The 25,525-nt window shown below is 39.2% G+C and overlaps 1 protein-coding gene and 1 long non-coding RNA gene across 3 annotated transcripts in view; one reads left to right on the top strand and one right to left on the bottom strand.

The window, feature by feature from the left end:
• Positions 1 to 1,061, bottom strand: part of INTU (inturned planar cell polarity protein) — a 97,436-nt gene extending 96,375 nt beyond the window's left edge. For both annotated transcript variants that reach the window (XM_065545445.2, XM_074040415.1), the window contains exon 1: positions 524 to 1,061. In XM_065545445.2, the coding sequence (XP_065401517.1) occupies positions 524 to 612 (89 nt within the window). In that variant the 5' untranslated portion in view covers positions 613 to 1,061. The remainder of the gene's footprint in view (positions 1 to 523) is intronic.
• The window catches only part of LOC135970998 (uncharacterized), a 30,659-nt gene continuing 5,349 nt past the window's right edge, over positions 216 to 25,525 (top strand). The window contains exons 1-2 of the long non-coding RNA XR_010586990.2: positions 216 to 262; positions 5,165 to 5,265. This is a non-coding gene — a long non-coding RNA (uncharacterized lncRNA). The remainder of the gene's footprint in view (positions 263 to 5,164; positions 5,266 to 25,525) is intronic.

Raw genomic sequence — 25,525 nt, 5'->3', positions numbered from 1 at the left:
TGCCCTAGCAGCTTACGGAAAGTTGGGGTTCTCATTCTTCCGAGAGAAACTCTTAAATTTCTTTTGTGTAGTTGTTGGTGTGTGGGCGCGAGCGCATGCGCGCGCGTGTGTGGGAGGGGGGTGGGGTAGAATTAGATTTGTTAAAAAAGCAGCTCTTTTCCATTCCAGTCACAACTAAAGTTCAAACAAAACTCTTAGCTTCCTGGAAGAAGCCTGGAGGTGTTAAGGGACAGCTTCGCTTAATCTTTCTCTTCTTCCTAAGGTAGCGTTTTCCGGAGGAGATGGGTGACCGGGACCCACGCGGGGCCAGTCTCGGCAGCGGGACAGGGTGGATCGCTGGCACCCGACTCTGGAAAGGGTGGGGTGCAGGTCCCAACGGCCCTTCGCGGCCAGCGCCGCACTAAGGCGAATCCCAAGTCAGATGCTTCCAGAAAGACCCCAGAAAGAAAAGCGGCCCCTCCCTCGCCCACATCCCCGGGGCAAGAGGGCGGTCTCGCCCCGCGCCCCGGGGCCCTGCACTGACCTGTGTAACAGGACACGCTGCACTGAGTCCAGGTCCTCTAGGCTGCGGGGGGCAGGTTTGGGGATGCTGGACCTGCCCACCTGAAACATGCCCACTGGAGACTCGCTGCAGGGGCGGAAGACAGGTCACCTAGGTGCCAGCCCCGGCGCCCGCCGAGCCGCCTGGCCCCCGCACGGCTCCGGCCGCCGCGGGGAACGTGGAATTGCCAGCCTCCGACGCGCGGAAGCCAAGGGCTGAAGGCGGTGGTGTTAGCGACGGCGGCCCCTCCTTCGCCCGCGCGCTCCCCCGCCGGTCTCGGAGCCCGGCTCACTGGCGGGCGGCGCGGCCACTCCTCGCTGCGGGGCACGGCGCAGGTGGGCGCTCTGTGGGCCGCCACCCCCACCAGGGCTCGCGAAGTCCAGACTACCCCCTCTTCCACGTCTGGGTTTCCCGGTCTCTTCCTCTGGCCCAACTACACAGCCCGTCTCCCGCGCTGGGGGCGAGCCGTCGAGCGCCTCCGGACCCCGCCGCCTGGCGCTGCGCTCTTTCGCCGCCTAGTGCGGGATGCAGCTCTTCACCCTCCCTTCCAGGACAGCGAGGCCGCCTCGGCCGGGGACACCGGCGTCCAGGCGCCGCCCCCAGCGAAGGAAACTACCACCTGCAGCTTCCAGGGCCACAAACGAGGGAGGAGTGGAGGAAACTCTCAAGGGTCTCTGAGGCTCTGGCTGCTATGTGGAAGACCCGAAAATGAGTGGGGAAGAGAGGCAAGGTAGTTGTCTGTTCTTGGTGGGAGTTTAAATTCAGCCTAAAGAAGCCATATACATTCATCCGTCCATGCAAATGTGTATTATCACTTGCTATGTGCCAGGCCAAGTTCTAGTCCTTGGAGGTACAAGAGTGAATAAAAAGTGGACTCTGACTTGTCTAGTGTGGCTCTGTTCTCTTTTTTGGGGATTTATTTGCTTTAAAATATACTTGACCCCAGGAGACAGTCTCTACTCTAGGGCATTAGGTATTTCAGTGAACTATTCTGTGGCCTGTGGCCAAGAGAAGACAAAATTAGCTTGGTGGTTTTTCCCTCGTGGGAAAAGTGACGCGTGTGTGACTTCTTACTCTAGACTGTCCCTAAGTCAGAACCGGCCAGAATGGTAAGGGGAACCACTGAAGGAGAATAAATGGAGAAACTGGAGCATAGTAGTTTAAAATGTGAGCTACCATAGGTTATAGATTAATGATAAATGGTAATAGATTAATTTTAAACTTTAGGGTAATTAGCTGGGACTTGGCTACTCACTGTAGGACCTCTAAATGTCATTATCTGCAGATCTTTTCTCTTGGGTCCATTTCTCCAGTCAGGGATGTCTTTCTGGCTGCCAAGTGGGTTTAAGAGGGTGAATGATGGAGGCCCCATCCCTTAGCATATAGACTTTTACTTAATTCCTCTCTTTTCAATAAGTTGCCTTACCCCTGGTCTACACTGTACCTGTGTTCTTGAGTCCACTGCCTCAAAAATCTGAAAATGTTCATGTCTTTTGATTCAGAAATTAATCCCAAGAAAATGATAAAAGGTGAGGGTCATGATGTTCGTTGCAGTACATTATTATAGCAAAAATATGAAAGGTAGAAATGTCCAAAATTAATATAACTACCTACATAGATTAAAGTTCATTCATACAATGATCTAATATATATTTATTAAAAGGAAGTTTAAATAAAATGCTTAATGGCATAAGAAAATATTTATGATTTAAACTTTAGTAAATATTCAGGAGACAAAATTGTACATTCAGTTTTTTGTTGCTATGTAAAAATTGGGAAATTGATTGGATGGACATGCACCAAATCTTAAAAGTGATTATATCTGGAAGTAAAATTATGAATTATTTTTTCTTGTACTTTTCCATGTTACATTTTTTATGATAAATATATATTATTTTTATAATCAGAATGTATTCAATCCATTGTGGGAATGTAAATGTGTGAAAAGAATGATTTATAGTCCCACTAGGGAGGCTGAAGTGGGAGGATACGTTGAGCCCAGAAATTCAAGGCCACCCTAGGCAACACAGCAAGATCCCCCTCTCTTAGAAACAAAAAAACAAAACAAAAACCAGATTGATTTGAAGAATAGTTGGTGGCAACTGAATTTGTGGATAAAAATTTCCAGTTATTATCTATTTCACATTACCATTCTCAGATATACATCAGTGGTTTTGCTAAATATTTTATCATTTAAGGGTACAAGGGTAGCCTACATTTTAAAAAAGGACCATTACGAATCTTTTATATAGAGAATAGTTATTAAGTAAATCAGATATTTGTTACTTTTTTAAAGCCATAATAATTTATCTTTTGTTTGAAACTACTAGGTAAATTTTCCTTCTGACTTTAGATTTTGTGAAAAGTCCGTGTTCTCACTTACAAGTGGGAGCTAAACATGCTATACTCATAGACATAAAGATGGCAACAATAGACACTGGGGACTACTAGAGGGGGAAAGGAGGGAGGGGAGCAAGGGTTGAAAAACTGTTGGGTACTATGCTCAGTACCTGAGTGGTGGGATCATTCATATCCCAACCCTCAGCATCAGGTAATTTACCCAGGTAACAAACCTGCACATGTACCCACTGAATGTAAAGTGAAAGTTGAAAAAGAAGTCAGTAGTAAACATTAAAAATGTTTTGTGTGAAAAGTTTATGATGTTATAAATTGCTATTCAATTACATGTTCAAAATAAATCTTCATTTACATATGTTTTCTTAAAGTAGGATTTATCTACAGCTACTTCTGGGCAAGAAAATATTCTATACATTCAAATTTATTCTAGACAATGACAACTTATATCTCATAACAGAATAATCCATTTCACATGGAAACTTTTACCACTAAAAGACTCTCACCATGTTTTTATGTTTGTATATTAATTGGATTGTTTCAATCATAAGTTCCTTATAGCAATATAAAGAAAATAAGAGAAAATATTTGCAACATGTATTTTGAGATGAACAACCTGTACAGAGGGAGAGGTTGATGATGCAATAAGAGAAAATATTTGCAGCATGTATTTTGAGTTGAACAACCTGTACAGAGAGAGAGGTTGATGATGCAAAAGAAAAATGAGATCATTGGTACTGCCATGTCCCAGAGTTAGGAGAAAATGGTATCTTAGTGCATAATTGGAGGCCTCACCTTGGACTAGAAGAGGCACACTCCATTGTTATGATTGCCATAATTTTCTGCATTTCATAGTAGAGATTTTTAAATAAAAATTGACAGCTACCAGAGAAATCAGGACAGAGCCATACCTTTTCATTAATTTTAGGTGTCATTATCCTTTCTGACCTTTATCAATAATGGTTTCCATAATGATTTTTAGACTTTTGCCTTGGAGAAATAAATACCTTTTTTTAAAAAAAGAAAAAAAAACACACTAGTTTTCGGGTCATAGAATATTGGTACTATTTTTTAATGCATCATGTATTAACTGATCTCCTCTAATAGATTCGAAGGCTTTTTGAGGTCAAATGATGTCAAGAAGCTTTGGAATCTATTCGATAGTACATCATTTGACCTCAAGCATCCATATATATTGAGTGACTGCATCCTGGATCATGGTTGCTTCTGAAGGTGAAATCCTGGGTCAACTCAGTATTGACTTGAAGTTTGAGAGAGCTGTTTTCACTGGCTTGCTACAGGGTTCTATACCTGACCTAGTTCTATTTAATAGTTTAATCAATGATATTAATGAAAATAGGGAAGGTATGCTTGCCAAAATTGCAGTGAATAAAAAATTGGAAATGTGTTGACTCTTACAAAATTTCTGGAGTCTGGAAACCCTAACTCAAAAAGGAAAAGATATGTGTATGTATTTTTACACATATTTAAAAAATAATTATGATAGATCAGGAAAACAAGCAGGCTTAGCAGTCATTCAAGTGTAGAAGATGCAGACAAATTATTGAATTGCAATATAAACAACAGTGTTAAAGTGGCTACCATTGTACACTACTCAAGTGCCATATAAATTTCTGTCTTCTGTGTACCAGATTTTAACAAACACATTGTACCAGAGGAGTGGATTAGGATCCATCAAACTCACCAATCTGTCATAAATCTCCTGATTTATGTGGTCCATCACCCTCTTCTGTGGTCCATCACCCTCTTGGAAATACTTGAGCATTGTTACATGAAAGGTGGTTAGGAAAAAAACTCATTCAGTAGAATTGTCTAAGAATTCTTGACACATCTTTTTTTTCTTTTTTATATACTCAAGGGGTATGTGTGCAGTTTTGTTACATGGATATACTGTGTAGTGGTGAAGTCTGGGCTTTTAGTGTACCCATCACCCAAGTAGTGAACATTGTATCCAATAGGTAATTTTTCAATCCTCACTCCTCTCCTACTCTTCGTGCTTTTGGAGTCCCTGGTGTCTATTATTCCCCTCTCTATGTCCATGTGTACCTGATATGGTTTGGCTCTGTGTTCCCACGCAAATCTCATGTTGAATTGTAATCCCCATTGTTGGGGGAGGGACCTGATGGGAGGTGATTGCATCATGAGGTTGGATTTCCCCTCTGCTGTCCTCATGATGGTGAGTTCTTACGAGATCTGGTTGTTTGAACATGTGTAGCACTTACCCCTTCACTCTCTCTCTCCTACCAGCCATGTGAAGACCTTGCCTGATTTCCCTTTGCCCTCCAGCATGATTGTAAGTTTCCTGAGGCCTCCTCAGAAGAAGCTGATACAGCCTGCAGAACTGTGAGGTGATTGAACCTCTTTTCTTTATAAGTTACCCAGTCTCAGGTATGTCTTTATAGCAGTGTGAGAACAGACTAATACAGTATCCATTGCTTAGCTCCCACTTATAAGTGAGAAGTTGTGGTATTTGATTTTCTGTTTCTGAGTTACTTCACTTAGGATGTAGGCCTTCAGCTGTACCCATATTGCTGCAAAACACATAATTTCATTTTTTATGGCTGCATAGTATTCCATGGTGTATATATGCCACATTTTCTTTATTTAATCATCCATTGATTAACACTTAGGTTGATTCCATGACTTTACTTGTGAATAGTGCTGTGATAAACATTTGAGTGCAAGTATCTTTTTGATCTAATGATTTTTTAAAATAGATACCTACAAGTGGAATTGCTGGATTGAATTGTAATTCTATTTTTAGTTCTATGAGAAATATCCTTACTATTTTCCACAGAGGTTGTACTAATGTACATTTTTGACAATAGTGTAAAAGTATTCCCTTTTCCCCACATCCTTTCCAATATCTATTGGGTTTTTTTTTTTTTTAACTTTTTAATAATAGAAATTTCCGGCACATCTTTAAAAATTCTTTCTCTTCTTCCAAATTCTGTATCTAGGTATATGTGGCAAGCAGAGGCCAGATTATATACACTACCTTAAAGATTATGGTCTTTATCCTCAGTGCAACAAAATAAAGTCATTGAAGAGTTTTAAGTAGAGGACTGACATGATGACATGGTGAGATATTTTGAAAAATTCACCCTGGTTTGCTCTATGAAGAATGGATAGCCAAGAATGAGTCTTAGTTTTTGTTGTCATTTCCTTTATGAATGGAGTGAGTCTTGAAGGACAGCAACATTTAATGGCAGGATAGAAGTATATATTCCTGGAAAGGACACAGAGAAATGGCCAGAGAAAGGAAGGGCTTAACTCACGGAAGCAAAGGGAACTTAATGTTTCCACTGGAAAGTCAAGCCTGAAATATGTTCTTTGAATTTAGGCACAAGAAGGTCATTAGTGAGTGCTGATTGTATGGAGTAGTGGTGGTGAGGAGATGTATTGAGACAGCTGGGAGAGTGAGTTGGAGGGGAGGAAGTGCAGGCAAAGGGCAGAAATAGCTCTTTTGCAAAGTTTGCATCAGAAGAGAATTAGTTATGGGTTAATGTGGTGTTAAGGCAGATTTCTTCCTTTCTCCTTCTATTCCTCCCTCCCTTACCTTATTATAATGTCAGAGGCTTGAGTAAGGTTAAAATGACTGTGAGGATAATCTATTAAATAACTGAGAGGAAGAGGCTGAGTATAAAAGAAAGAAAATGATTGTCTTACAGAGGAGAGGGGATGCTGCTCTCTAGTATCCTGTAGACGACAAATCAGGGCAGGTGTGAAGGTTTGTAAGTTAAATGGTAGAAGATGGAGTCTTCCAGTCAGGGGGCATTATGGGTTGGTTCATGTCCCCTCAAAATATATGTGGCAGTCCTAACCTCTGGTAGCTGGATGTGACTGTGTTTGGAGGAGTATCTTTGCAGATGTAATCAAGCTAAGATGAGGTCACACTGAATTAGGGTGGGTCCTAAGCCAATATAACTGGTGTCCTTATGAGAGAGGAGAAGAGAGACATACACACACAGAGGGAAGACATACACACACAGAAAGACAGGGCCATAAGACAGCAGAGGCAGAGATCAGAGTGATGCATCTATAAGCCACGGAATGCCAAAGATTGCTGGCAGCACCAGAGGCTAGGAGCAGGCATGCAACACATCATTCCCAAGAACCTTCAGAGAGAGCACTGCCCTTTCATCACCTTGGTTTAGGGCTTCTAGCCTCCAGAACTGTGAAAAGATAAAGTTCTGTCATTTTGTGCCACCCAATTTGTATTAATTTGGTTTGGCAACCCTAGGAAACTAAGACAGCTGGATTCTATTTTTTGGGTGTGTGAGATGGGAGACAAGATCATCTGCTAAATATGAGAGGGCAGGTAGGGGATGGAGGTTTGAAAACAGCACAGAAAAGATCATGCTGGGGTGGTGAAAGGAAGACAGGGATGACCAGGGTAATAAATGTAAAGAGCTTGTCTGGCATGTTCAGGGCACTGGTCAGCAGGATTTCTAAAATGGTCCCCAAAAGACATTCTACCCTAATCCTCAGAACCTGAGAATGTGCTGAGATATCAATCCTGTAATGATCTGATATTATATGGTACAGTTGATGTTAAGATGGGGAGATTATCTGGGTGGGAAAGATCTAATTGCACGAGCCGAAAAGCAGAGAGCTTTCTCCAGCTGATGGCAAAAGAGGAAGTTAGGAGATGCTCTTGAGAAGAACTCTATGGGGCATTGCTGATTTGCAGATGGAGAGGCAGCCTCTAGAAGCAGAGAGTGGCCCCTGGCTGACTGCTGGCAAGGGTATCTCAATCCTACAACCACAAAAACTAAATTCTGCCAGCAACTGGGATAAGCTTGGAAGAAGATTTTTCCACAGATCCTTCAGGACCCCTGGCAAGGATGTTGCACTAGTGGAATCTAGTATTGAACAGAAAAATGAAGTGGAGTGTGAGTGCTTAGAGAATTTCTAAAATTCTTTTTATTCTCTGGCATTTCCGGTGGCCACAGGTGTCCATTCCAATACTGGCTCACCCTTGCAGCTTTAACGTAGTGACCATTTATGCGCTCTCTGCGCTAGGATGAAGATATAGCATGAGTCAAAGTATGGAATGGAGTATTAATACTTGACTACCCTTGACACGTTGGGTTTAATTGTGTTCTTCTACCCTCAGGACAGTACATATGTAGTCAGGAAGGTTCTCCAGTTAGGTTCACCTTTCTGAAGAATTTGAGAATCCATCATTACATTGGAAAATGGAACAAAAAGTAGACCTAAAAGGACCTTGCCCACAAAATACCCCAGAATGGTGGTCACCTGGCATGGGGAGGCTGGAATATGTGGGAGGTGAGGTGGGGGCTGAGAAGGAATAAGGAAGACAGAGGTTCTGGGTACACATCAGCCTATGTAATGTAGACAGGAAAGAAATGGGTTTTTTACCTGCTGAACTCTGTGCTTATGATAGGAGGATTCTGGTAAGACTGTTCTTTTTGGTAATGCTCCGTATGTGTATACTCTTGCAGACATTGAGAGGCATAATGGCAGGGTTATAACAATTTAACATTTCTGACTTTTCTTCATGCATATTATTTATTTAACAAATATTTAATGAATATTATCACATGCAAATCATTATATCATCCATTAAAAATGCTTTTAATGCCCTATATCACTTGGTTCTTGTTCTAGCTTCCTAATCAGATGAGGCATCTTGTCAGAGTTTCGGCATCCTCTAGGGTTATGGATCCTGGCCATTTCTCAGGAGTTAGCTTTCAGCTCTGATATACCAAGCTCTGCCCTGTATCAGGCTGTCCCACTGCTGTCTCTCTGGAAGATAGCAGGAGCATCTTTACCGCTACCATCTGATACCCAATTGATACACTCTTGCCATTTCCTGGACCCCTGAATGCATATTCAGGTCTTTTCATGCTAAACATTGAGAAATAATATATGTGTGGAGTGATAGATAAATAGGATGATAGGCAGATAAGTAGATAAAGTTTTATTTACTTGGGGCCGGGCACGGTGGCTCATGCCTGTAATTCCAGCACTTTGGGAGGCCGAGGCAGGTGGATCACTTGAGGTCAGGAGTGAGACCAGCCTGGCCTACATGGTGAAATCCTGTCTCTACTAAAAATACAAAAACTAGCCAGGCATGGTTGCGTATGCCTGTAATCCCAACTACTTGGGAGGCTGAGGCGGGAGAATCACTTGAACCCAGGAGGCGGAGGTTGCAGTGAGCAGAGATCACACCATTGCACTTCAGCCTGGGTGACAGGACGAGACTCCGCCTCAAAAAAAAAAAAAAAAAAAAAAAAAAAAAAAAAGGTTATTTGCTGGTATCCAAATCCTCTCTGCGTGCAAACCTTTACAACAAAATAGGTGTAAAGGGCTCTTTCCTTGCTCTCTTCTCTCTGGGGCCTGGCATATACCTCCCTCTTCAAGAGCTGGAAATTCATTAAATGGCATAGAGCACCAGTGGCGAAACCTCTGACTTCTTCATTTGAAAGATACAACTCAGTCTTAGAGTATGAGAGTGTGTTTTGAACATTCAATTGGATGCTGCGTGTTTGTGTGAGCTGCTAACAGTAATGCTGTCTCATAATGCATGGTATCACCCTTCACTCTCCTTTTAATGGCATCACACAGATGAAAGGTAAGCATAAGCATTTGTAAGAACCTGTGTAGGTGGTAGGAATAGACAGTGAAATGCTACAAAGATGCGGTGATGTTGTTAATTGTCTTTTACTCTGTCGTGGTCCAGATATAATTAATTATACTGTGAAGTTGTAAAAATAAGGATGGCGTGTTCACATAACTGAGAATTAAGGAAGTGAGAGGAAACCTAAAAGGAAATAAGGCAGTGGTTGCACAAAAAATCTGTGTTCTGATCTTTAATGGACTAAAGGGAATTTGGTAACTTTAAGCAAATGCCTTCTCTGGGGAAAAGATAGCACAGTTTATTCAAGGTTATCATGTCTGGCTCATATATTAATTTGGGGGGTATATATGAATAGGATGCACCGAAACAATAGACATAATTTATCATTCAAAAAGCCTTTCACAAAATTTCCTGTCAACGTTACAGTGGGAAAAGATGAGGTGGGTAGACAATTTAAAAGGTGTGAAAAGTCTTAGAGGCATAAAACGAAAAGTCTCTGGGAATAGAATTGTGATCAATAGAGGCCTCCAAAAGGAAAGGTAGAACTGGATGAGTTTAACAACTTATAAATACTGGAAAGTCAAAATAGGTAGCGACATACTTGAAGATATTGCTTGTTGCTAAGCTATTTTGGGAATTTTAATGACTATGGAATAAAGGGGTAACTACATGAATAGACAAAAAGGCATATTAATTTCAGTGATTGAAAATATATGAAAAATTAATCCAAATTAGATTTATCTATGTATTATCAGTTATGAACCAGGTGAAAGACCTGAAAATCAGTTAAGGTATAATCTTAGTGTAGATAGCCTAGAAATTCAAGATTTTAAACATAATGTTTATACAAAATAAAAGCTATTATCTACCCTAGGTCAAAGTCATGTGCTCTGATAGCAAAATTCCATGCACAGTTTTAATATACTCCATAATAAAATAATAAGAAAACTGGCAATATGTTTCAAAAGAGGTAATTTAAATGATCCTAAAAATGGGTGAGCTGAACGTTTGCAAGAGATCAGGAATACAGGTTTGAAAGATGACCAGGGAATGTGATTTATTAATTTTTTCGCAACTTTTTTATTTTGAAAAATTGCCAACCCTCAAAGAAGTTGAAATGAGCATCTATATGTCTTTCACCTAGAATTCATCAATGAGCATTTTTTACATTCATAGTCTGTTTTTTCAAATTATTTGAAAATACGTTGCGGAGGTCACATTGTTTTATTCCTGATACTTTAACATCTGTTTCCAAAGAAAAAGAACATTCTGTTATATAACCACAATATTATCACAATATTACTGACACATTAGTGTTATCTAATAAATGGTCCACGTTTTCAAATTTCCAAAAATTTCAACAATATTTTAGTCATTCTTTAAAAAACTAGAAGCCAATCAGTAATTATTTGTGCATTAAGTTGTCATGTCTCTTTAATCTTTCATCTTAAACATACTACCAGTCCTTTTATTTTTCTGGTCTTGGTATTGACATCTATGAAAAGTCTAGGCCAGTTGTTTTGTAGAATAGTCCACAATTTCGATTTTTTTTTTTAAATATATACAGGGTCTCTGTCACCCAGGTTGTAGTGCAGTGACACAATCTCGACTTGCTGCACCGTCGCCTCTCAGCCTGAAGCAATTCTCTCACCTCAGACTCCCCAGTAGCTGGGACTACAGACATGTGCCACCACACCTGGCTAATTTATTTTGCATTTTTATTGGAGAAGGGGTTTCGCCATGTTGCCAAGGCTGGCCTTGCACTGCTGGCCTCAAGTGATCTACCTTGCTTTCCACAGTGCTGGGATTACAGACATGAGCCACCATGCCTGGCCCATGATGTGGATTTATCTTATAGTTTCCTTATGACTGTATCAGGTTAAATATGTTTTAATATAAATAATACATAGGTGATATTGCTTTCAATGCATCCCTCCAGGTTGCATATAATGTCAACTTGCCTCATCATTGGTAATGATAAGTTTAATCACTTGGTTGAGGTGGTGTCTGCTAGATTTCTCCACTGTAATAGTAACTTTTCCCATTTGTAATCAATAAACAATCTTTGGAGTGATGTTTTGAGTCTGTGTTCCTCAATAACTTTTTAACCAAGAGTTTTGGTGTCCGTGGAAGATTCATACCTATTTTCTCATTCTCTTGTTGCTTTTGTATTATTAGCTGACATTCTCCTAAGGATGAACTCCCTCTACCTTTTTAAAGGATCACTGTTGCCTTGTGGATTCTTTTTCTATTTAATGTGTTAAAATCCACTCCATAGTTATTCTTTTTGATGCTTAAATTGTTCTGACTCCAATGTTCCTTTGAACATCTCCATCAATTTTTCAGGATTCTTTTGCTTTCCGACACAATACAATATTTCAAATTTACCTTGATCTTTCCTTGCTCCAAATTTATAATCAACTGTTTATCAAAGAAATTCATTAAAAGTTATTTATGTATTTATTTAAAAGTAAGGAGTAGTGTTTCCACACCAAGATATGACTATTGGGAGAGAGACAATTCTGTGCAGGTCTCTCACATTTCTGTGCACCTTGTGAGGGAGGGAGTCCCAGCTCTTTGTTCTGGACTCCTTTTTCCAGGGTGTTGGTGAAGTGAATGGCCTTGGAAGATAGAGATAATGTCTTTCTCCAGAGCAAAGGCCAGGTTTGTTTACTGTCCAGCATAATCAAGATAATGTCTCTCTCTGGGCAAATGTCAGACAGCCTTCCCATTCTACAAGATTCAGCAAATTCAGGGTTTCTTTCCTATAACAGAACCCATTGCGTGTGCAGACGTCACCTGGTTCTTTTCATGTTGCTCTGCGGGAATTGAGGTTGGAGAACAGGAGCAAATACTGATACTCTGGGAACTCTATTTCCATGAATAATAAAGTCCTTTGTTGCTGACCCAGGAGTTTCTTGTGTTCTGCCAGCATTCATGAAACTGGCAGCCTAGCTTGTCAGGTTTCAAGTAGGATAAAATCTCAGATTCTGTACAGTTCTTGACACTGGGGAATGGGTGTGTTTACTGCTACTGATGTGTCATTGCTTCCATGCCTTTTCAATGGAGAAAACTAGAAAATATATTTTTTAAAAATCACGAGTCAATACTAACAAGTCCTATTTCAAAACAATGCCATTAAATTCTTCCTCTCCTTCCCCAATCCATATTTGCATCTCCCTTCTCCAACAGAGAGAGCCCCAGTTCCTAAGAATATCAATATATTCACACAATTGCTCTTTTCTGCATTTCATATAAATTGGGATCACAATTATTATGCCCAAATCATTATAAGTTCAGTAGTTGTTTGCAGTTTTTTTTGTCCTTACAGTATATCACACCAAAGATGCAGTTACATTACTGTACTATAAAGATACTTCAATTATCTTTTTTTCTGATTATGTTACCAATTTGGTATACAGTGAGGTTCATTTGTTTTTTTTTTTTTTTTTTTTTTTTGAGACGGAGTCTCGCTCTGTCACCCAGGCTGGAGTGCTGTGGCCGGATCTCAGCTCACTGCAAGCTCCGCCTCCCGGGTTCACGCCATTCTCCTGCCTCAGCCTCCTGAGTAGCTGGGACTACAGGCGCCCGCCACCTCACCCGGCTAGTTTTTTTTTTTGTATTTTTTTTAGTAGAGACAGGGTTTCACCGTGTTAGCCAGGATGGTCTCGATCTCCTGACCTCGTGATCCGCCCGTCTCGGCCTCCCAAAGTGCTGGGATTACAGGCTTGAGCCACCGCGCCTGGCCTGTTTTTCTTAAAATTCAATTTTAGACCTGCATAATATTCCATCTTGTTTATTCAACCAGGTTCCTATACATGGGCATTTTGATCGTTTCTAATGTTTTACTATTACCAGTAATACCATATTGGATAACCTATTTTAGGTGAGGTATACCTTCAGGGTAAATTCCTAGAAGTAAAAATGCTGGAACAAAGAATAAATGCACATGCAATTTGCTAATACCCTCCTAATAGATTACATCATTTTGTAGTACCATGTAAAAAGTTTGAGAGTGCCCTCAAACTTTTCATTCATTTTGAGAGGAGTCTCCCTCTGTCTGCCTAGGCTGGAGTGCAGTGGCGCGATCTCGGCTCACTGCAAGCTCCGCCTCCCCGGTTCACACCATTGTTCATTTCTCATTAATGGTGTGTATGCAAAAGCTCCTGAATTTTTGCCTATCTGAAAGGTGAAAAATTGTGTTAGTATTTGGCATTTCCAATTATATGTGAAATTATGCATCTTTTCATGTGGGGGGAAATCAGTATGATTGTTATACGTATGCATATGTCAAAGCTCAAGTTAAATATTTTAAATGTGTTCCACTTATTGTATGTCAATTATAGCTAAATAACACTTTTTTTTTAATTTAAAAAATTAAGGAGTGAAAAGAGACTAAAACCCCAAAAGAAAAAAATGAAAAGACAGGAGCAGGCAGTTAAAAAAGAGAGAGATAAATAAATACTCTTTAATAAAATGCCTTAAAATGATGGCATAAATTTAAATTTTTTTCTGTGAAGCTTAACATAAGGAAAATTATAGTGTATACCATCTCAACCCAAGATAATCAAACACTTTTCACAGACAGAAAAAAGATCACTTGAATAATATAAGTAATAAAAACAACTTGAAAGTAAAGAAACAGGTCATACATAAAATGTAACATGATAAAGATTTATTATATTCTCCAAAGGAAGAAGAAATGGCTTGATAGTGGGTGGCAAAGGAGGATGTGGGGGGTTGGGGAGTCATTCTTTGAAAGGTGCATTCTTTTTTCTGTATGATCTTCATCAATTTTTTTGACTTTAGGGAGATCACGATTATTTGCACTCAAATTACACTTAAAACTAAAGTTTATAGGCCGGGTGCAGTGGCTCACGCCTGTAATTCCAGCACTTTGGGAGGCCGAGGCGGGCGGATCGTGAGGTCAGGAGATCGAGACCATCCTGGCTAACATGGTGAAGCCCCGTGTAGTCCCAGCTACTCGGGAGGCTGAGGCAGGACAATGGTGTGAACCCGGGAGGCAGAGCTAGCAGTGAGCCGAGATCGCGCCACTGCACTCCAGCCTGGGCAGGCAGAGAGAGACTCGTCTCAAAGTAAATAAATAAATTTAAAAAAATAATAAAGTTTATAACAGTTAAGAACACCTTCAAAGAAAAATACAGGGTAGACATTACAGTGCTTTGAAACACACGGACATAGCTAATGTGTAGCACAAACTGCAGAGCACAGATCTGTTGGCATAGGTCCACAGAGAAAAATATTTTTGGACCATCCAAACATGGAACTCAATTCAAATTTGCTCCATTTTAAAATTTCCTGACTAGAAATGTATTGAGTAAAATGGTGACTGGATTTTTCTAAAATTGTAATATTGAAATATCACTTTTTACAGTAAATCTACTTAGCATGTTTTCTTGGGGAAAGGTAATTATAACAAGAAAAAAAAAAAAAAACCCAGATAATCTGAAAGACAGTATAACTTTTCAAGAGGTGTAATGGTAAGAATGTCATTGAAATCAACAATCATTATATAAACTGGGCTTGTATTTCAATGCTACTATTCTAATGGATAAGAAAAGCTGAAATTATCATGTCTAAGTAAGTAGTTTACTTTGGTAGAGGTACTGATGATTCATCAAACATATTGCTCTTGTAGACGCTGAACATTTCCAAGTCTGGTTATCACATGCTTTCATGTTTTAACTCAGAACCTTGATTTATGCTTTCCATTGTTTTTGGATAAAATCCAAATTTCCTAATTCTGTTGAAAGAGCCTCCACAGTTTGGTTCTCACAAATCTCTCCAAGTCTTTTATTTTCACCCTTCCTCTAGAGCTCTGTGTTTTAGCTATGTTGAAATGCTTTTACCTTCTAGAATTTGACCTACTTTATCTCACCTAAAGGCCTTTTAAAACCTGTTTGCTCACATTAAACACTCTACCTTTTATCTTGATTTGATGGTTACACAATATATACGTGTATCTAAATATCATGTTGTACCCTATAACTATGTAAAATTATTATATGTCAATAAAAATAAAATAAACATAAAAACCCCAACCCTGCCTTTTGTTCTTTGCCTCATTCTCTCCTACTGAGGAGTGTCAGCTTAAATTTCAATTCTTTGGAAGGTCTTCCCTGTCCCCCAGATTAGGTTAGCCCTTAGGTTCCCTTGCTAGGTGCTTCCAGAGTATTGTGTATTTCCTTAATTACAATAGCCTTTATTATAATGCTTGCTTCATTGAATGCCTTCTGAATTTTCAAGGACAGGTACTATGATTGTCTTATTTATTCCTGTCTCTTCAGCATATATCTCTGTATTTCTTCGATGGATGAATAAGTAAAAATGGATACAAACTATGCCATTAAATATACATTTTTAATATACTTTTGTCAACTCCATCAGTTAAAAATTGGGGGCTTTTAACGCGATCATTAACATTTTTATTAGGAAAATGTATTTATATTTATCTGTTTCTATTTCCCTGCAATGAGAATGACAGAATTCTGAGGCATAGACACAGAATAAATAATGCCTCCTTGCTATTACAATTTACTTGGAAAAAGCATGTCTACTTTATAAACATTGTTATTTTTATCCTATACTTTCTGATTGGCACAGGGCAGATATTAAAAATATTATACTTTATAACCTGAAATCTGTTTTTTAAAACTTAATAATTTTTTTTGCTTTTTAAATATATATATTTTCAGAAACTCATTGCTTGCTAACTGAAATCTGTTTTAAAGGAATAAATTTTCTATAGAGAAGGTATTTTGGATAAAAAGAATGATGATGTAGCAAGTTGGAGATTTGGGAGAGTACTTTAAATAGTTTGATTTGTTTAAGATTGAATATGAAATTTAAATCACGTTTTAAGTCTCTCCTTTAAAAGTATACAGATCTTTAAAACAGTATTATTAAAAACTTTATTTTAGATATTTAACAATACCTTTTAGAATTGGTGGCTTTATATTAACCTTGCAGTTTTAGCTAGTCCATGGTATTTGGAAAGAAACCAGGTTTACAATGGTGATAAATATAATGAGAAAGTCTTAAAATGATTTAAAATGATGACTTAAGAGTTATGAAATAATCAACGTAAACCTGTATTAAATTAAGAAAAATTTCCTCTTTCAGTTTTGAAAAGCAAAAGGGCTCCACCTGGTGTTGAATGAAACTATAGATTTTTAAAGATGATTTGATGATTTTACATTTTCTGAAAATTGTAATTCAAAATGCTTTTCTCAGTTTTCTATTTATAGTAATGCTATTGATATTATTTCAAAATTACATGGACTTAGTTCTTTTATGAAGTAATTAATGTATGTCTGATAGAAAATGTTTCCTTTAACATTAAAGATTTTAGAGAAACTTCTCTCATGCACCTTCCCTTCATCCTACCTTTGGCAGGCATGAAAATGCCCCTCACAGACAGAGCACCCAGCTGCTGTGCTTTGAAGTCAGCCATACCTCCCATTCATTGCTCTTACCAATGGACTGAGTGCTGTGGCGATACTGAGGCCGTCTTGGTCCTGAAAGACAGGTGGGGCTCCTTTGTCCACCGCTTAGGCTGGAGTACTTCCCCATGGCTTTGACAAACAATTCTCAGACTGCAGAGCAGCGTAGGATTCTTCCATTCAACCTTCTCTCCATCATCCTGGGGTCAGACTTGGATGCAGTCCGACAGCTCTCCCAGACTTTCCTAGTTCCTTCTTTATTTCTTTTTACACAGGCATTTCCCACTGTTAAAATCCTGACATATTTAACCCTGTCTTTGTATCTGTTTCTCTGAGGTTCTGGGCTAACACAATTTCCCTTCTGGAAGTTTTATGAAAAAGGAGCAAGTGGAGACATGGTCTTATTTTCTAATATCTGGGTGATCTACTATTTGGTTCTTATGCATTAAATTAGATTTTGAAATCTTAAACTCAGGTCCAGGTCTCTTTGAGCTTTGCTAATTAGTGCATGGTGTGGAAAAGTTCATGTGTCCTATGGAACCACTTGATATTTTGATGCTTCATAGCATCAAAGCATGAAGAATGAAATAAAATGGTAAAATTATTTTGTATTTTAACTACAAGATATCAAAGGATGTTATAGTTAAAATTCAAAATAATTATACTATTTACATGATATAACTATATACCATATAAGGTATAAGGGCTCTCTGTGATCCTTTAATTCTCCAGGATCTCAGAGAAACAGATGCAAAGACAGGATTAATAAATATAAATAAATTTATGTAATAAAAATATTAACGATAGGGTCAAAAGCCCCCAATTTTTAACTGATAGAGTTGACAAAAGTATGTTAAAATAATATAATCACTTAATTTAGCCAGCATGGTATTGTTTGCGCCAGTCACAAGGGCTTTTGGACAAGAGTGATGATAAATCAATGCAAATCCAACATCGCTTCTAGAAAAATGCCTTCTCATGCCTGTAATCCCAGCACTTTGGAAGGCTGAGGTGGGTGGATCACCTGAGGTTGGGAGTTCGAGACTAGCCTGACCAACATGGAGAAACCTCGTCTCTACTAAAAATACAAATTAGCCGGGTGTGGTGGTGCATGCCTGTAATCCCAGATACTTGGGAGACTGAGGCAGAAGAATCGCTTGAACCTGGGAGGCGGAGGTTGCGGTGAGCTGAGATTATGCCATTGCACTCCAGCCTGGGCAACAAGAGCAAAACTGCATCTCAAAAAAAAAAATTTTTTTTTTTTTTTAACTGGTGAAGGGTAGGACTTTAATGTCACTTTTTACTGACACAACAAATCATATTTAGTGTTATTTTTCATTATTAAGTGCTGGTCATGATGGAAATACATATTCAGATTTGTTGGCTCTCACTGAAACAGGATATACATTAGTGGAGTATCCTAGAGAATAATCAACTATGTGAAGTGAAAGACACTTCAGTTCCTGATAGAAAGGCAACAATAAGCACCAGTAACTTGCAATTTCTGGAAACTGCCCAGGGATCTTGTGTCATTCCATGTGCTTGGTTTGCTTCTATCTCACTGATATTTACACTACGAGGTTAATGCAACTCTAGGAAAATAAAACTTCAGATTACTTTGTAGTATAACAGAGTGGAAAGAAACCATACCCCGGGAGGTAGAATATCTGCATTTGAATCTTGGCTTTACTTACCTTGGGTAAGCCACTTACCTTCTTTGAGCTTCCCTTTCCTTATCTGTAAGATGCGTCTATAATTCTCTGACTCCCATTCACATGGTCATAAGGCTTAAATGAAATAACCCACTTGAGAACACTCGGTAAACTAAAGCACATTGCATTTTTAAGGTTATATAATCATACTTTAATTGTACTTCTAATAAAATTATCTGCCAAAAATGTAAGTAGGTATTCTGATCTTTTATAGGAATTTTGAAATTTATAGTACATGTAAAGATATTTAAGTAAAAATTTTCTGAAACAACTATTTAAATAAACAAATATGTTTTAAAATAGACCTTATTTTGCTTTGCTTCTTTCATGTAAAATACATGGATTATTTACTAATAAAGACAAAGATTATAACTGAGCTACTTTTTGGTAGGTTAAAAATGGAAACAAAAGTAAGTGTAAATTTGAATTGCATGAAAGATCTGGAGAGATAGAGAGGTTAATTCTCTCCCTTCAATTTTTGAGGCAGTGGTGGAGGAAACACATTTTTATAGCACCTGACAATTGAAGCACAGAATGAAAGAAGACATCCTTGTTTATCTGTAAACATGAGCAATGAATAATATTTTTGTTTTAATTTTTTTATTGTGCTCTTTTGTAGGTTTTCATGAAAGTAAATTAATAATGTAACATCTCCACAAATTCTGTTTTAAAACTATAGCTGATAATGTTCTTACATGGTAAAATATTGTCCATAAATTATTCATGTGTAGTTAAAATACAAAATAATTATTCCACTTAATTTTGTTCTTCATGCTTTATACAACCATTTAACTGTGATAAGTATAACACCGATATTATGAAGTAGTTTAATTAGGCATCCTGATTCTGGTTAACTTAAGCAAAAAGAGGAAAAAATGAGCTACCGATATTTCACACAGATTCCGAGGAAAAGTTAACAGGAGGCTCTGAGGTCTGGGGAGAAACTTTTCATCCCCTCTTTGCTCTGCCTAAGATACTCCTTAAGTTAAAGTCTGGGTAAGGTTGCACTCTGAACCCATTCGTTGGTCCTGAAGAAAATAAAATACCTTCCATGCAAAGCCAGTTTTGTGAAAGGCAAGAGAGGTCGTCCCCAAAAGAAAGTGAAGGGATGCTGGGCAAGAAAAATAACAGATACTCACTACTTGATGTATTCAACTCAAATATTTTCCAATGACTTTTTCATTTGTGACAGTTATAATCACTTTCCTTAGTTTCTAAGATGACATGCACTATCTGTTAAGTCATGACAAGCTCAGATATTCAACATGCTTTTTGATGTTCCTGTTTCTTCTCTCTAAGCAAATGTTGCACTAGATAGATCAGGCACTGGTGCTTATCACTGATGTATTGGTATTTTTTTGTTCTTGGGATTGTATATTCTTGAAATGATAAAGTTAAGGCAAGGCACACAGGAAAATTGCAAGCTTGGCGAGTGTCCAGGTAAATGGTTTTCTTTACTGCTTCCCTATGGACATTGTTAACAGGATGACTTGAGCAGAGGCAGCAGATGCCCATGGAAATAGTGTTTTATCTTCTAGAGATAGAAGCTCTGTGTATGCATGCTTATGGACAGGGTGCAGGTATGGCTTTTGGGCCAAAATATGTGTATTTGCTGCTTTGAGAATGATTTCTTCATTGGGAGTCCAATTTGGGAGGATTGCTTGATCCAGGAGTTTGACCCGGCCTGGGAAACATAGCAAGACTCTGTCTTCACAAAAAATAAAAAATGAGCTGGACATGGTGGTGTGCACCTGTAATTCCAGCTATTTGGGAAGCTGAGATGGGAAGATCCTTTGAACCCAGGAGTTCAAGGCTGCAGTGAGCTATTATCGCACTGCTGCACTCTAGCCTGGATGACAGAGCGAGATCCTGTCTCAAAAAAAGAAAAAAAAAAAAAAGACTTCTATAACTACTTTAGAGTTAGCTAGAAAAGCAGTACTAGAAATGAGCATGATACATGTTTCACATCTGAAAAACTCTCAGAACATCTCTGATTTCTATCACCATTATGTATACATTACAATAATATCTATTATTTAGATTGGACAATATATGTTGCTACTCTATTTTTTATTACATTTGAAATATTTTACATATTCAGATTCTGTTGTTTATAATTTACTTTTTAAATAGTTATAAAATATCATTTAAATATATAATTTATCTTTCTGTTATTAAAACAGATATTCTAGCAAGAAACACTAGAGGGCATTCACTGCTTTGTTCAAAGACATTGGTCCACTTCATATGCAGTTGCTCATATGTGATGCAATGTGTTAATATGCTTGAGAAATTAAATATGAAAATTTTCATTTTCTAAAATATCTCAGCATATTATTGAATGCTGAAACAACAGAAACCAAAAAGTGGATAAGTAGGTCACAGGGCACAAGAATATCTAATTCTTCATATTGGAAACAAATCTTTAAATAATCTTTAATGTGACTTAATTTCTCTTAAAATAAGTCAAAAAATAATACAAAATATCAAGTTTTTAGCACTTCTAGCACAGAAAAAAAGATTGATATAATTTTAGACTTACTTTTATTTTAAACACACCTGGAATTTAAACATGCAAATAAATTATGTAGAAGCATCAATGAGTTAAATCAATCATTTCCAATTGTCATTTTATCATATCACTGAAATTATCCTGTTTCTATTTCCATTCTCAAGTTTTCTTATTACACTTACCTATCCTTTTGCTCTCTGTTCAATTTAACTTATTTATGCATTCAATTATGTTATTGGGCACATTCTCTATGTATTAGTTTTGGGTTTGTAATTCTCAAAATACTGTGTGTATGCTACAACAAAATATGCTCAAATAATTTGAGTAAGAACAAATCCAAATCCTCAAGAACTATATAGATGACAGAAAGAACAAGCAGTTTTTTTAGCCTCAGTTTCTTTTTTGATAGGTTTATTTTATATTTTATGTATTATTATTATTGTTTTTTTTGAGACAGGGTCTCACTCTGTCGCCCAAACTGCAGTGCAGTGGCAGGATCTCAGCCTGCTGCAATCTCTGCCTCCTGGGCTCAAGCAATCCTTCCACCTCAACCTCCTGAGTAGCTGGGGCTACAGGCGTGCACCACCACACCTGCCTAACTGTATTTTTAGTAAAAACAGGGTGTTGTCATGTTACCCAGGCTGGTCTTGAACTCTTAGGCTCAAGGAATCTGCCTGCCTCGACCTCTCAAGGTGCTGGGACTACAGGAGCCACTGTGCCCTGCTGATAGGTTTATTTTAGACTGGACATCTGACTAAGTATTTATTGGCTTAAGTTTAGAACAAAATATGTAAAATAATCTGAACAATTTTATAGATAATTTTGTAATACCACATGGCTTAACAAAAACTTAAAAAAGCAAGTGTTTTCTTAACATTTTTACCCCTAATTTTTATATTTATATGTGGAATTTTAAAAAATGCAAGTATCACAAATATGAATCTTAGCATGTTTCTCCCCTGCCTTCAGGAACCCATTTTTAGATACAATAATCTAATAAAAGTTAAGTAAATTTTGGCCCTGTGCAGTGGCTGATGCCTGTAATCCCAGCACTTTGGGAGGCTGAGGCGGGAGGATCACGAGGTCAGGAGTTTGAGACCAGGCTGATCAACATGGTGAAACCCCGTCTCTACTAAAAATACAAAAATTAGCCGGGTGTGGTGGCGTGCACCTGTAATCCCAGCAACTTGGGAGGCTGAGGCAGGAGACTCGCTTGAACCCAGGAGGCAGAGGTAGCAGTGAGTCAAGATCACACCACTGCACTCTAGCCTGGGTGACAGAGTGAGACTGTCAAAAAAAAAAAAAAAAAGTTAAGTAAATTTAAACTAGGTGTGTGAAATCCTTTAAAAAGTATAAGTGCTGTATAAATGTAAGAAGCTGTCATTTTGGAGTTTAAATTTTGACTTTGGTATTTTATCAGCTCAGTGTTTTAATCTGTAAAAATGAAAACGACGACTCATTTGATGACTTTCCTCCCTTTTTGCGTCAGTAGTTTCCTGAGAAATGAGTCTAGCTGATGGATCGTGTCTAGATACTGCAGAAGGTGGGGAACCACATGAGGAGCAAGAAAGAAAAAAGCAAGGAAAAAACGACATGAAATTTAAAAAAACTATAGAACTATAGGAATGAGTTTTTCAATTGTAATGTACCACTACCAACCTAAAAAGATGACAAAAATAGTTGTAAAGGACTATTTGCATGTCTTTTAAGTCACTACCCTTACAGTATCTTGGTTCTCAAATTCCTGTGTGAGTTTTCTGTTTTATGGGTTTTTCCAACGCATTTTAAAACTTTCACTGGCTTCTTCTAATCTGCACTGTTTGTGATCTGTCTCCTATGTTATGTCATGTGGGATTAGGAAATGCAATAATAAATTATATTAAACATAATTAGAAAAGCAAATCTGTTAGCATTCCAAAAAATATATTGATAGGTGACAAAGTGCTAGCAGCCCTCACTTGCAGTGTCTCCTTGGCCTCAGCGTCCATTCTGGCAGCACTTGAAGGGCTGCTCAGCCTGCCACAGCACCGTGGGAGCCCCTCTCTGGGCTGGCTGAGGCCGGAGCCCCCTCCTCTGCTTGCCAGGAGGTGTGGAGGGAGAGGCGCGGGCAGGAACCTGGGCTGCACGCTGTGCTGACAGGCCGGTGTGAGTTCTGGCGGGCGCGGGCGCGGGCTCGGGCTCGGCGGGCCAGCACATGGAGCGGCCGGCCGGCACCGCCGGCCCAGGGCAGTGTGGGGCTTAGCACCCGGGCCAGCGCTGCGGCGGCTGTGCTGGGTCCCCCAGCAGTGCTGTCCTGCTGGGAGCGCTGCACTCAAATTCTCACGGGCTTTGGCTGCCTCCCAGCGGGGCAGGGCTTGGGACCTGCAGCCCTCGTGTCTGAGCTCCTCCCCCTACGGTGGGCTCTGGCGCGCCTGAGCTTCCCCGACGGGTGCTGCCCCGTGCCCCGTGCCACCGGGTCCCATTGACAGCCCAAGGGTTGAAGACTGCAGGCGCGGCTGGGGACTGGCAGGCAGCTCTGTCTGCAGCCCTGGTGCTGGATCCACTGGGTAAAGCCAACTGGGCTCCCGAACTGGATGGGGACTTGGAGACTTTTATATCTAGTGGGAGGATTGTATGTGCACCAATCAGCATTCTGTGTCTAGCTCAGGGTTTGTGAATACACCAATTGGCACTCTGTATCTAGCTAACCTAGTGGAGACTTGGAGGACTAGCACTCTGTGACTCTGTGTCTAGCTCAAGGATTATAAATTCACCAATCAGCACTCTGTGTCTAGTTCAAGGTTTGTAAACGCACCAATTGGTGCTCTGTATCTAGCTAACTAGCACTCTGACTCTGCATCTAGCGCAAGGATTGTAAACGTACCAATCAGCACTCTGTCAAAACGGACCAATCAGCTCTCTGTAAAGTGGACCAATCAGCTCTCTGTAAAATGGACCAATCAGCAGGATGTGGGTGGGGCCAGATAAGGAAATAAAAGCAGGCTGCCCCAGCTTGCCAGTGGCAACCTGCTTGGGTCTTCTTTCCAAGTGTGGAAGCTTTGTTCTTTCGCTTTTTGCAATAAATCTTGCTGCTGCTAACTTTTTGGGTCTACACTGCTATGAGGTGTAACACGGTGAAGGTTTGCAGCTTTGCTTCTGAAGCCAGTGAGACCACGAACCCATGGGGAAGACCAACTGCAGACCTGGTGCCGTATTGAGCTGTAATGCTCACCACCAAGGTCTACAGCTTCACTTCTGACAGACCAGGAACTCACCGGAAGGAAGAAGCTCCAAACACATGTGAAAGTCTGAAGGCGTAAACTCAGGACACACCATCTTTAAGAACTGTTAACGCTCACCACGAGGGTCCGCGGCTTCTTTCTTGAAGTCAGTGAGACCAAGAACCCACCAGTTCTGGACACAATATGACTTTTGGAGTATTCTTTTTTTTCTGTTTGTAGTTACCTTCTTTAGTGTAAAGATAATTAGGAAGTTTCACTAATAAACTTGCTCTCTTTTGATTGTGCAATTAGCTCTGATGCAGCAAAGTATAATTGTGCAACCAGCTCTGAGGCAGCAAAGTACAAATGGTGTATCTTTTTTTTTTTTTTTTGCAAGCAATGACTCTGTTTCAAGAGTCCGTGCTTTTGTTCAAATATTGCAGAGGTGTTTTGGTGTGGGATAGGGGTGTATTCTGGGAGTTAGCTGGTGGTGACATTAGAATCAGGAGCATATATTGTTTTAAGAAGCACGTTTCAGCTTTCAACAATGAGAACAGTTGGACACAGGATGGGGAACATCACACACCGGGGCCTGTCATGGGGTGAGGGTGGGAGGAGGGATAGCATTAGGAGACATAGTTGTGTAAATGATGAGTTAATGGGTGCATGTGTAACCTGCACGTTGTGCACATGTACCCTAGAACTTAGGGTGTAATAATGGTAAAAAGAAGCACATTTCATTGTATAATTGCTTTAATGTGTTCTTGATTATCATTTTACATTGAAATTTTGACTAACATTTAAAAGGGCCTGAGATTTTTAGATTTATTAGAAAGGGGCTATAGGTTTAAAAGAAGGTTGAAAGACAAATTATTGGGCAGTTACTTTTGGCACAAAATGATCCTCTGTTTTGCAAAAGGAAATCTTGAACTGCAAGATTCCTGGGTATATAGCACATAGTTTGATCTTTAAAAATTTTATTTACCCACATTTTGGGGGGACTATATTTACTTTGGAAATGGGGCATGTCTAGAACCATTTTTTCCCGTTTAATCTTGCTAATATGCTGAGCACCTCCTAGTTCTGATAACTACCAGAGAAAGTGAGGAATTAA

The sequence above is a fragment of the Macaca fascicularis genome, chromosome 5, assembly GCF_037993035.2.
Source record: "Macaca fascicularis isolate 582-1 chromosome 5, T2T-MFA8v1.1".
Lineage (NCBI taxonomy): Eukaryota > Metazoa > Chordata > Mammalia > Primates > Cercopithecidae > Macaca > Macaca fascicularis.
The sequence above is the reverse complement of the archived record's forward strand: the minus strand, read 5'-3'. Positions and strand labels throughout refer to the sequence as shown.